This window comes from Myotis daubentonii, chromosome 1, assembly GCF_963259705.1.
Source record: "Myotis daubentonii chromosome 1, mMyoDau2.1, whole genome shotgun sequence".
NCBI classification, from domain to species: Eukaryota; Metazoa; Chordata; class Mammalia; order Chiroptera; family Vespertilionidae; genus Myotis; species Myotis daubentonii.
Window position 1 is genome coordinate 21,759,851 of NC_081840.1, and position 12,471 is coordinate 21,772,321.

The 12,471-nt window shown below is 38.3% G+C and overlaps 1 protein-coding gene across 1 annotated transcript in view; it reads left to right on the top strand.

Moving 5' to 3' along the window:
- The window catches only part of TMED10 (transmembrane p24 trafficking protein 10), a 39,007-nt gene extending 29,140 nt beyond the window's left edge, over positions 1–9,867 (top strand). Inside the window, exons 4-5 of the mRNA XM_059690084.1 lie at positions 5,846–5,972; positions 6,417–9,867. Of these exons, the coding sequence (XP_059546067.1) occupies positions 5,846–5,972; positions 6,417–6,538 (249 nt within the window). The 3' untranslated portion in view covers positions 6,539–9,867. The remainder of the gene's footprint in view (positions 1–5,845; positions 5,973–6,416) is intronic.
- Positions 9,868–12,471: the final 2,604 nt, after the last annotated feature.

Below are 12,471 nucleotides of genomic sequence, written 5' to 3' on the forward strand. Positions count from 1 at the left end.
CCCTCGGGCCGTAGAAGGCCCATGAAATCATTTGGCACGAGGGGTGAGTTAATTAAATGTCTGACCATATAGAGCAGGCTCATTTTTAAGATGATAATTTTGTATGGCCCTCGAATGATGTTATAAATATCCAAATGGCCCTTGGCAGAAAAAGGTTCCCCACCCCTGATCTAGAGGCTGGTTTCACATGTGTTTTTATGAAGCAGTTTTTTAGAGTTAACACCTTTCTTTGGTACAATTGCATATAACTGTACTCTTCAGATTCAAATCATCATTTGAGGAGTGCAAGATTTGGAATGGGTTAACAAGAGTAGTTTTACAGTTATTTTGGAGGTGTAGATATGTAGGGAAAGACTTTATAACTTGTAACATTTCCAAACACTACCAATGAGTGTGATAGTGAGAGCTTTCTCCTAGACAGTGGGCCTCCTGAAAGTAGGTGTAGAGTGCTCAGCATTCAGGAAACGCTTGCTTCAGGGGACCAGCTGCACTTACCTGCTATAAGAAAGTTGGCTCCTTTGAAGAATTCATGGAATGGTCAGAACAGGCAATTTATAAGTGTTTGCCATGTATCAGGTGTGTGGGTCTATACAAAGTATACATTTTATTTTTATTTTATTATTTTTTTTTTATTGCTTAAAGTATTACAAAAAGTATTACATAGGTCTCCTTCCCCCCCCCCCCCCCCGCCCATGACAATCCCCTGGCTTCCCCTACCCCCCAGTGTCTTATGTCCATTGGTTATGCTTATATGCATGCATACAAGTCCTTTGGTTGATCTCTTACCCACCCCTCTCCTGCCCTCCCACCCTCCCCGGCCTTCCTGCTGTAGTTTGACAGTCTGTTCGAGGCAACAAAGTATACATTTTAAAAGTTTCCTTGAGTTCAGGGCCAAACTAGTGTAGGGGGAAAGGATAAAAATAAAAACAATGTAAATATGACAATGTATGATTGAATCTTAATTGTGTGGCTAGTGTAAGTTCTGTAGGGCTTTAGGGAAGAGGGAATCAGTGTGGACAGGAATGGCTAAAGGAGTCTTCATGATTAAGGTTTGAAAGATAGGTAGGGTTTGAATATACTAAGTGTGTGTATTTTTGCAGGTCAGGGATTTGGTTTTACTTGCATTTTACAGCAGAGCTTTGCAGTTTTGATGCTGAATAAATGCTTTGGTAATCATGGGTAGGAAGTCGAAAGACCATGGATCTGCTAGTCATAGTCTTCTACCCAAAGGACTTAGTAACTTTATAATATCTTTAGTTTCCTCATTTGTAAAATGAAGTCCCTTGTACTAATATTTTTTTGATTACTTAACAGCTAAATGCAGCCTGCAAAGGGAATGCTACCCCCTAGTGGAAAACCTATGGTCCACACACTGTCAAATAAAATAGGCCTTGCTTGTAGCAAGCTGTTGGCAAAATACCTACCATCCTTCCAGCTGTGGAAGAGAGAAGATACACTAGAAAAATGGCCTGCCTTTATGAAACATGTATAATTTAACATTCTTACAGATATTTTTAACATTAAACAGATTTTTAGAAGAGCATAGAAGTCGGTGGGGATTTTGATAGATGTTTCTTTGTTAGCTTGTACTGACTGTGATATTAAGTATTGATGATATTCATTGAATGCTTAGTCCTGGGCAAGCAAAGAGGGTTTTTCTGAGAACACTTGTGATAATTTGTTTTAAAATTTTATTCTCTTAGTCTGTAAAAATTAGAATAACAGCCTGAAACCTAGGAAATTTGACTAATAAACTGGACAACTACCCAGATCCTTCTGACCTAATATAGCTCATTCACTTCACCTTTGATCCAGAAAACAGTGTGGTCATCGGGTTTTCTTCATCAAATTTCAGTGCCTACCGAATACAATGTATAGTCAGACATGGATTCCAATTTCAGCTCCACGAGGTTCTGAGATCTTGGGAAAGTTATTTAATACTCTGAGCCTTAATTTTTTCATGTGAAAAATTTAAGGATAATAATATTCACCTTGTATAGGGTTATGAGGATTAAGTGAGGTTACACGCTCTAAAATACATATCATATCACATCCTGGGTATATACTAATAGGTCTAATTCATTATACTACCTTCTTCATCATCTTCGCTCCAACCTAACTTTTGAGACTTATATTTGCTATTACCCACCACCATCTCCTTAGCACATGTGTGTATTGACATGAGTGCATGCATAAACATACACATCCATGCACATCAGACTACTCATAATTAGACTACTCATGGTCTTTTAAGCATGACCTACACTTTTCTCCCTCTGTGTTTTGATTTGCAGGTTCCCCTCAGCCTTGAATGTCTTTCCTTCTCACCTTTTTTCAAATTCTACACAACTTGTGAGACCCAACTTCCCACTTCTATTAAGTTTTCCTTTACTCTTTCAGCTATATAATCTCATGCTACTTTATTCCTGTTCCACTTTTAATGTGTGCCTTTGTTGTAGAAGTTAATATATAATGCCCTATATTACAGTTACAGCTTTTTATGTGAGCCTCTCCACCAGACCGTGGGCTTCTGAGGAGCAGAGGTCATCATTTAATTTGGTGCCTTGCACACAGTAAGCACTAAAAAAGGCATTGTTGTTAGGGTCTTAAATGTTAAAAAAAAACCCTCTTTACATTTGTTTTGATTTCTAGATTTAGATTAAGCATACAAATATATATCATTATTGTTGGATTTTCCTATTGAGTATCCATATGTTAGATGATTGAAATAGCAAGTTGGTTTTCAATATTTAGATTCTTTAAGCTTCCCAGATATTAAATTAATATAAGAATAAAGGTAGCCGAACCGGTTTGGCTCAGTGGCTAGAGCATCAGCCTGTGGACTGAAGGGTCCCAGGTTCGATTCTGGTCAAGGGCATGTACCTTGGTTGCGGGCACATCCCCAGTGGGGGGCGTGCAGGAGGCAGCTGATCGATCTCTCTCATCGATGTTTCTGACTCTCTATCCCTCTCCCTTCTTCTCTGTAAAAAATCAATTAAAAAAAAAAAGAATAAAGGTAGTTATTAGGCAGAGAGGTTTTTTTAGGAAAAGAGATCTTTATCCCACCCATAGAAGTCTGAAAATAATTTACTAGAATTAAGGACAGGATTGAGTAGGGATTTCATGGAGGTAATAAAATTGACTTGGATGATAGGAACTGGGCTGTTTGGTTATGAATAGAGTCTTCAGTAAGACCTATACTTGAAAAGGGGTTGGGAAATTGGCCAAATAGACAATGGCCTGGATGCAGTATGGAATACTGTGCAGCAGTTAAGAGGGAGGTGAATCCCAAGCACTGGAGTTTTGGAAAGATCATAAGTGGGGAAAAGAAAAGCAAATACAACAGTGTATACATACATTATGATCCTATTTGTAAATAGTTTTAAATTACATTTTTCAGGGCACATTTATGTTCATACAAAAGCATAAATAGTGTGTATCTTCTAACAAGGTCTGGAAAGGTATACACCAAGTTCATAATCATGGTTACCACTAAGAGGGAATATGTGGATGTGAGAATTGAGGATCTATGAAAGTGGACTTGCCGTTTTTGTTTCCTTTGCTTCTGAATATTTTAAATTCTTTAGCAGGAGAACATATTTAGGTGTTGCTTGTACAATTAAAAAATAAATGAAACACCAGAAAGGAACAGCATTGGGGACAGGTTTCTTGGACTCTAAACTTTTGTACCAAATTAATTTTAATTCCATCATCCATTTCAGGTTTTATACCGCAGGCTATTGCCATTTGAAACACACACACACACACACACACACACACACACACACACACAGTGGGGGAGGAGCTTAGAAGTAGTCTTCAGAGTAATTTTTACAGGTACTGTTTTCAGCTGGCAGAGGCACAGCCATAGTTTCACTTCCAGTTCTTTTTGCAAGTTACTATTTAGGGAACTTTAAGTCACTTATCTCTAAAGAAGTATCACGCCATTGCTTTTATACTATCTCATTCAGGAAGCTTTGGAGAGGGAACTATAGACCAGGAGGGAAAACAAAATGGTAAACAGATTAAGGTTCAGCTTATTATATGTCTCTTGTATTGGTATCTTTTTCCTGGGGAATTTTCCTTGCTCTGTAGCTCTGGATGAAATCAATCAGCAGACATATATTCTATGTTAATGGCAAAACCTGGCATTTGGGGTTTCAGCTAGGAGAGTTAGATCTTATACCCAGTTAGCCTAGCTCTCTTCTGCAGGTGTCAGTCACACCATTAACTCTAGCAAACATTTTACAAATGTAAAACAGTGTACATCCAGTAAAAAAACAACTTAGGTGGGTCATTGCAAATCTATCACTACATTTTAAGTACTTTAATATCAACTCAATTTTTATATCCTTATCTTAACAGCAGTTTTCTAGTTAAGTGAAGATTACAGATATGCAAAGGGAACATTAGAACACTCTTAAACTCTTCCCATGCATTCCATATTAACAGCTATTAACATTTAACAGAGAAGAAGAACAAGGAAGGCAAATTGGACAAGAGAGAAAAAAAAGTAAGGAGTTCTAGATATAATGTATATTGAATAGGGAGTAAAGCAGCAGATGTAGAAAAAGAATTTTTAAAGAATTCTTTATATAGAAAAATTTAAGAGCAGCTGGTATTGAGTTTAAAGATCGGAGTATCCCCATTTTAAAGCAAACGATAATTTAAAAATTGGTAAGAAAAACAATTAGAATAACAAAAACCTTGCTTTTGTCAAATCTTGGGGATTTCAGATGTCTAGGTTGAGAAGGAAAAACAGTTCATTTCTTTCTCACATTCCTCATTCTTTAGTCTACCTGGAAGTCCCTGGAGATTTCTTTTGATAACAAGCAGTGTCATTCTAAAAACGAATGCAACCCTAGCCGGTTTGGCTCAGTAGATAGAGCATCGGCCCGCTGACTGAAGGATCCCAGGTTCCATTATGGCCAAGGGCACGTGCTCGGATTGCGGGCTGGATCCCCAGTGTGGGGTGTGCAGGAGGCAGCCGATTAATGATTCTCTCTCATCATTGATGTTTCTCTCTCTCCCTCTCCCGTCCTGAAATCAATAAAAAAATAAAAACAATTTTTTTTTAGCAGACTTCGGATTCATCTGGGCTCTGGATCACTAAATCGAAAATTATGGTATTTAAATGAGCAAACCAGAATTCTCTAATTTTGTAGTCTGGGTTAATTATCTTAATGCTATAGTTATGCCTACTCTCTCATTCCTGTTCATTCCCTATTGGGAACTTGGTGGTTTTTCTTCTAAAAACACGTTTGACTGCCCTAGCCAGTTTGGCTCAGTGGATGGAGCGTTGGCCTGCAGACTGAAGGGTCCCGGGTTCGATTCCGGTCAGGGGCATGTGCCTTGGTTGTGGGCACATCCCTAGTGGGGAGTGTGCAGGAGGCAGCTGATCAATGTTTGTCTCTCATCGATGTTTCTGGCTCTCTATCTCTCTCCCTTCCTCTCTGTAAGAAAATCAATAAAATATATTTTAAAAAAAAATAAAAACACGTTTGACTAATATTTTGACTCACACTTACTATGCTAATAATATTGTTTATTTCATAGACATTATTGGAAGGGTAAAGTACTTAATTAAAGTCAGAAATCTTGCGAAAATAGTATATCTTACTTTATAGCCTACCACATTATAATACTTCTGAGGTTTTAATCAAAATTAAAGTATAAAAAAGTCTGAGATGGAAACAAACATTTGTAGGGAAGGGAAGAAGTGCTAACTTTAGAATGATCGAAGAGTTTTTAAGTTTGGTGAAATATTTTAAAAGACTCGTTGTCTTGTGTTCTTGACCAGAGCGATTTTTTCAGGGAATGGGTTCATGATTCCTTTCTTTTCCAGATTGCAAAAGTTGAGAAGCTCAAACCTTTAGAGGTAGAGCTACGACGCCTGGAAGACCTGTCAGAATCTATCGTTAATGATTTTGCCTACATGAAGAAGCGAGAGGAGGAGATGCGCGATACCAATGGTGAGGGGAGGGCAGCTCTTGTTTCTCTATAAGAGAACCATAAAGGAATCAGATCACCAGACTTTAAATTCTGGTGTACCCTTTTCTCTGTTTTGCCAAGGGTGGGGGGAGGGGGGGTGTGTGGAAAGATAATTGCTAACTTCAGTGTTGCTGCTGCAGGTAAATGAGCCTTGTTAGATTTTCAAGGAAATAGAAATCACTTCCATACGTAGTTGACCATATTCTCAGTTTGCTTACCATGTATCAAATTGATAGGACTAATCTTTGCAAATTTTAACATTTATATATAGAATAATGAAAATTTAAGAAAAAGCTAACTGAAATCCTACTCTTAGGCCTAGGGACAAAGTGAAGTTAATTAATTGCCTTTCCTCCCTGGCCATCGTTTAGCCTGCTGAGCCTCATTTCATTACATTTACAATGTTTTTGTTTTGATTTTTTTAGAATCAACAAACACTCGGGTCCTATACTTCAGCATCTTTTCAATGTTCTGTCTCATTGGACTAGCCACTTGGCAGGTCTTCTACCTTCGCCGCTTCTTCAAGGCCAAGAAGTTGATTGAGTAATAAGGCCTACTCTCCTCCCACCTTGTATCTCAGCCAGCAGAACATCACTGGGACGTGCCTGGCCTAAGGCATCCTATCAACAGCACCATAAAGGCACGTTGGAACTTCCTGGCCAGAACTGATGTCTCTTGGTGTGGGAGGACATGGGTTACCACCTACACCCAACAAGTCATTGAGGGACTTCTTTTTAACTTGATAGGATTTGGACTGGTTTTGCAACAATAGGACTTAATAGAGTCACCGGTGACAAAAAATAGGGGCGACCTAGATAATGCCAAAGCCAGCATTTGTACTGGGTTTCCTCATGTGATCTGTTTAAACCATGTTTTCTTTCCTTCTCCCACTTGCTCACCAGCTCGGGCTTCCACTCTAGTTCCTTTACCAAGATTTGAATGACCATGTGGAACTTGTTTTATTCTCATTGTCCTCTTTGGATTTCTGTGTGAAAACACCCTTAACTTTATCTTAACCATTAGCTGAAATGTTTAGATAGCTTCTGGAGGTATCCTTTCTTAATTTTATGTCTCATAAAAGGGTGATGGATGTGACACCTCATAGAAATGAGCTTTGAACTATAGATAACTCTTTTTAAAATTTTTCATTTTAGAGAATTAAAACATTTGTGCTCAATTGCTTGAATTTCCTTTTTGTGTAGTTATGTGTGTTTAGTTCTATGCAGTTTTATTACATATGTAAATTCATGTGACCACCATCACAAAATGCAAAACAGTTCCATCACAGGGAACCCTTGCTACCCTTTTATAGCTACAGCCACCTCCCTTCCTGACTCCCAAGCCCCAACCTCTGGCAACCACTAATCTGTTCTCCATCTCTCTAATTTTGTCATTTCAAGAATGTTATATAAATCAGCAATCGCCAACCTTTCGGACCTCATGGACCACCAGTGGTCTGAGGACCACTGGTTGGCAACTGCTGATATAAATGGAATTATATATTATATATTATGTAATCTTTCCAGATTAACTTCTCTTGTTTGTTTTTTTTCTCACCTAAGGATATTTTTTCCATTGATTTTAGAGAGCGTGGAAGGGATGCAAGAAGGGGGAAAGAGAGAAACATTGATGTGAGTGAGACACCTTGATTGGTTGCCTCCCACATGTTGCCCCAACTGGGGCCAGGGATCAAACCTGTGACCCAGGTACATGCCCTTGACCAGGACTCAAACCCACGACCCTTCGTGTGTGGGCTGACATTCTAACCATTGAGCAATACCGACCAGGGCGAGATTAACTTTTTTCACTCAGCATAATGCCCTTGATGTCCATGCAAGTTGTTGCATGGATCAATAGTTGGTTCCTTTTTATTGTGTAGTTGTATTTTATGGTATTGATGTACCACAGTTTGTTTATCCATTTACCCATTGAAGGACATTGGGGTCATTTTCAGTTTTTGGCCATTACTAATCTTCTGTGAACATTCATGTACAGGTTTTTATGTGAACATAAATTTTCATTTATCTGGGATAAATGCTCTCGAGGGCAATTGCTGGGTTGTATGGTAAGCATGTTTAATTTTTTTTAAGAAACCACCCTACTCTTTTTCTAGAGTGAGTGCCATTTTATGTTCCCACCAGCAATGTATGACCAATCAGGTTTCTCCACATCCTCACTGGTATTTGCTGTTATTTTTATTTTAGTCATTCTGATAAATGTATGTAATGAGACCTCATTATGATTTTACTTGCATTTTTCTAATGGCTAATGATGATGGACATCTTTTCATGAGCTTATTTGCCATATATATCTTCCTCAGTGAAATATCTGTTCATGTTCTTTGCCCATTTTCTAATTAGATTATTCTTTATACTAATGACTTTTGAGCATTCCTTATATAGCCTACATATGGCTCCTTTGTCAGATATGTGGTTGCTTGAGTTTTTAACATAACATGTACCAAGGAAAAAATTAGAAAACTTACCAAATCTTCTTACATGACCAGCCAGTGATTTAATTCCTGACCTTATATGTCCCCCTGAGACATACGATATATTAAAAAACAACAACACTGAAAGGATCATCATGAATACAGTAAATACTTGAGAATACATGTTGTGAAAGCAAAGCCAAGAATCACTATGAGTATGAGGCACCTAAAGGCAATACTGATATAAATAGAGAATGTGGATACAAATGACCATGTTTGTAAACAATTATGAAAAATACTATCACTTGACATTTTCCCCACTTCTCTCAGGAAAGGAGCTAGGGGTTCATCCTTTCTGTAATCTCTTTTTAAAACCTTGCTAACTGTTGTTACAGGGCTTGTCTAATCGCAGTGGCAAGAATTACAGGACTTAGGGCCATGCAGCTTGCAGCTAAGCAGCAGCATGTTAGAATTAACAGAGGACACTGCTGTGCTGACCTGGGTAAAGTCCAAAGATGGAAGAGGGAGTGAGTTATGTTGTTAAAATCTCAGGCAGTTCTGTTAATATTTCAGCTATAGTGAACCCAAAAGCCTCCCCCCCCCCCCACCCCCCACCCCCCTTTTGACTCCATGTATGTATGAATTTATCTGGTGTGGGATAAAAGTGGTTCATTAACTTGTGCAACATCGCCATCTGCTGTTAAGTATTGATAGGAACTACTTTTGAGGACCTGGCAGCGGAATCCTTGTCATAAAGGCTGCAGATGTAGAGAAAATCTGTGATATTACATTACTCGACGACAGAAGATACATCCAAGTGAAGAGAATGACCAAATTTGTGGGTTAAGATTTCCTTAGATGTTTAAAGGTGAAGTTTTGTACCGTTGGTCTAATAAGATATGCTTTCATATTTCTGACTGGTGCCTTTCCTCTTTTTACAAGCAATGAAAGCTACTTAGTTGGTTATAGTACCCTGCTCTGACAAAATGTCGAAGAAAATAGAATAGGCAAATATTTTATTTTGCTGATGTTTTTGTCCCCAAATGTGATTTATGAAACTAAAATTCTTTCATGTCCTTTCCTTTTACTCATGCCAAAACTACCAACGAGAACGTTTGTATTTTTGGTTTAAAGTTCATTGGTATTACACCTTGGTGTTATCAAAAAAGTAAATTTATTTGCCTTCGATAAATGGCTAGTGCAAGAGCAAATTAGATTTTAAAATGAGGATGTTATCTGTTTTCTCCGTTTTGAACCTATTTTTCAACAGGTTGTATAAAATATAGATGAGAGTGATGTGGTTTAAGTAAGCTTTGTTACACCATTGTCATAAGCCATTTTTCTGTTTGTTGAATGGAAAGAAGCATGTGGGATTTATACAGATTCACTTGTGTTGGATGGGGATTTTTGTGTAAATTTTCTCAAATAAAGGCTAGCAGAAACCATTGTAGGTGTATTTTTCTGCTGTTACTCTTGAGTACCTCTTTGTTTGGATTGGCAGTATTCCTTCACATTCCTTAGTTTTAACATATGGCAAGCTATATGTGATAAAGAAAAAATATAATTATCCATAATTTACTCCAGATAGATAAAGTTTATGTGAGCTAGCAAAAGTTTATTATATTTTATATATAAATTATAAATGTATATGAAAATAATTATACATCTTCAGAAAGACCAAATAGGGTTCTGAAAGCCAGGCATTCTCTCTTTTAGAAACTGCTACTGGAATTAATTCCTTTAGAGCAGGAGTGGGGAACTTTTATTCTGCCAAGGGCCATTTGGATTTTTAAAAATATGTTTTTATTGATTTCAGAGAGGAAGGGTGAGAGAGAGAGAATCACTGATCAGCTGCCTCCTGCAAGCCCTCCACTAGAGATCAAGCCCGCAACCTAGGCATGTGCCCTGACCAGAAATCGAACTGTGACCTCCTGGTTCATAGGTCAATGTATAACCACTGAGCTACACCAGCTGGGCCCATTTGGATATAACATCATTCGAGGGCCATACAAAATTATCAATGTAAAAACTAGCCTGCCATATTTTATCAAATATTTAATTAACTCACCCCTAATGCCTTGGCAGGGCCGAAACAAATGATTTCACAGGCCTCGTATGGCCCATGGGCTGGATGTTCCCACCCCTGCGATAGAGAACCTTCACCTTGCCCTCCTTCCTTAAAACACCTCTCCCAATTTAGAACCCCTCAGAACTTGCTTATTTTGGCCCATCACATCTATGCAAAACCTCACTCCAGCAAGTAAAGGCCATTTTCTCCTTTTATTTGCAGTTGAACATCTATAATAATAAAATTGTAATATGCTAATTAGACCGGACGGCTGAACAGTGGAACGACCATCAGAACAACCTTCAGGACGAAGCCGGGGCTGCGAGGGCCGAGCCCCCCTGCAAGAATTCCGGGCATCGGGCCTCTAGTTTTTCATAAAGCTTCTTTCCAAGAGCAACCTGAAGTGCTTTGCATGCTCACTGGCTGACCCTCCACTTCCAGTACCCAGAAAAATGGGTAATTTGCCAGTGAATTTATACAAAGTAGTAGTTACCAATATCTGAGTATAAGTAATTTAACATCAGAAATGTCTTCTTTCTCACTGAAGTTTTACTTTTAGAGAACATAATACATACAGCAGAACTTACCAACGAATTTAAATTTAATAGTCTGAAAAGTATATACTTGTTAAATGGTAGTACTTTTTGCAAATTATTCACTCTGCTGCAGTGGTGTCCCACATGAGCCCCATGTATAATTTTAAATTTGTAGAACCCCATTAAAAAAGTAAAATTAGCCTTAGCCGGCTTGGCTCAGTGGATAGAGCGTCAGCCTGCGGACTGAAGGGTCCCAGGTTTGATTCCAGCCAAGGGCACATGCCTGGGTTGCGGGCTCAATCCCCAGTCGGGGTGTGCAGGAGGCAGCCGATCAATGATTCTCTCTCATCATTGATGTTTCTCTCTCTCTCTCTCCCTTCCTCTCTGAAACCAATAAAGAAATATATTTTTTTAAAGTAAAATTAATGTATTTAGTTTAATATATCCAAACTAGCATTTAATGTGTAGTCAATATTTTTTTTAAATATATTTTATTGATTTTTTACAGAGAGGAAGGGAGAGAGAGATAGAGAGTTAGAAACATCGATGGGAGAGAAACATAGATCAGCCGCCTCCTGCACATCTCCTACTGGGGATGCGCCCGCAACCCAGGTACATGCCCTTGACCGGAATCGAACCTGGGACCTTTCAGTCCGCAGGCCGACGCTCTATCCACTGAGCCAAACCGGTTTCGGCTGTAGTCAATATTAATATATTATCTTTTCATATAAATTCTTTGAAATCCAGTATGCATTTGATAGCTACAGCACTCCTCCACTCAGACTAGTCCTACTTCAGGTGTTCAATGGCTGCATGTAGCTAGTGGCTGTCATATCAGACCATGGAGGTATAGATTTTGCTTGGTACTTTGGTAGATTCTTTAATTTTTTCTTTAATCTTTACAGTAACTCTGTGGCCCCTGGGGATCTGCATTCATAAGTGAGAGCTTCTGCTACATAGCATCCTAACTGTTCACTTGTTAAAATATAACATGGAAATACCTGTTTTTGACCAAAGGCACTTTAAAATCAGTTATACCTTCAGAATGTTGAGTTTTTCTGGACTTATGAATATTCAAAGGTCAGGTAATTTAGTTTTATTTATACCCATTTTGAAGAAGAAATGAGCATGAGTGCTTATATTTGTCTGTTAAGCTTGTATTAATGCATTATAAGTAGAACAATGCACAATATCAGGCTAACCAAATTATAGAAATTATCATTGCAGAGATGCCAGAAAAATGAAGCTTTAAGCTTTGGCTGAACCCTATTCAGTTTCTCTAAAGTGAAAGTCAACAATTCTGGTTTTAAGTGATTTTTCCCCCCATTCTTTTTACTCAAGAAGACATTTTTTGAATATCCTGTTTAATGTGTTGAGCTAAACTTTGGAGTAGACTCGATAAATAAGCAATACCCATCCTCAAAGTGCCTTCTAATTAATAGGAG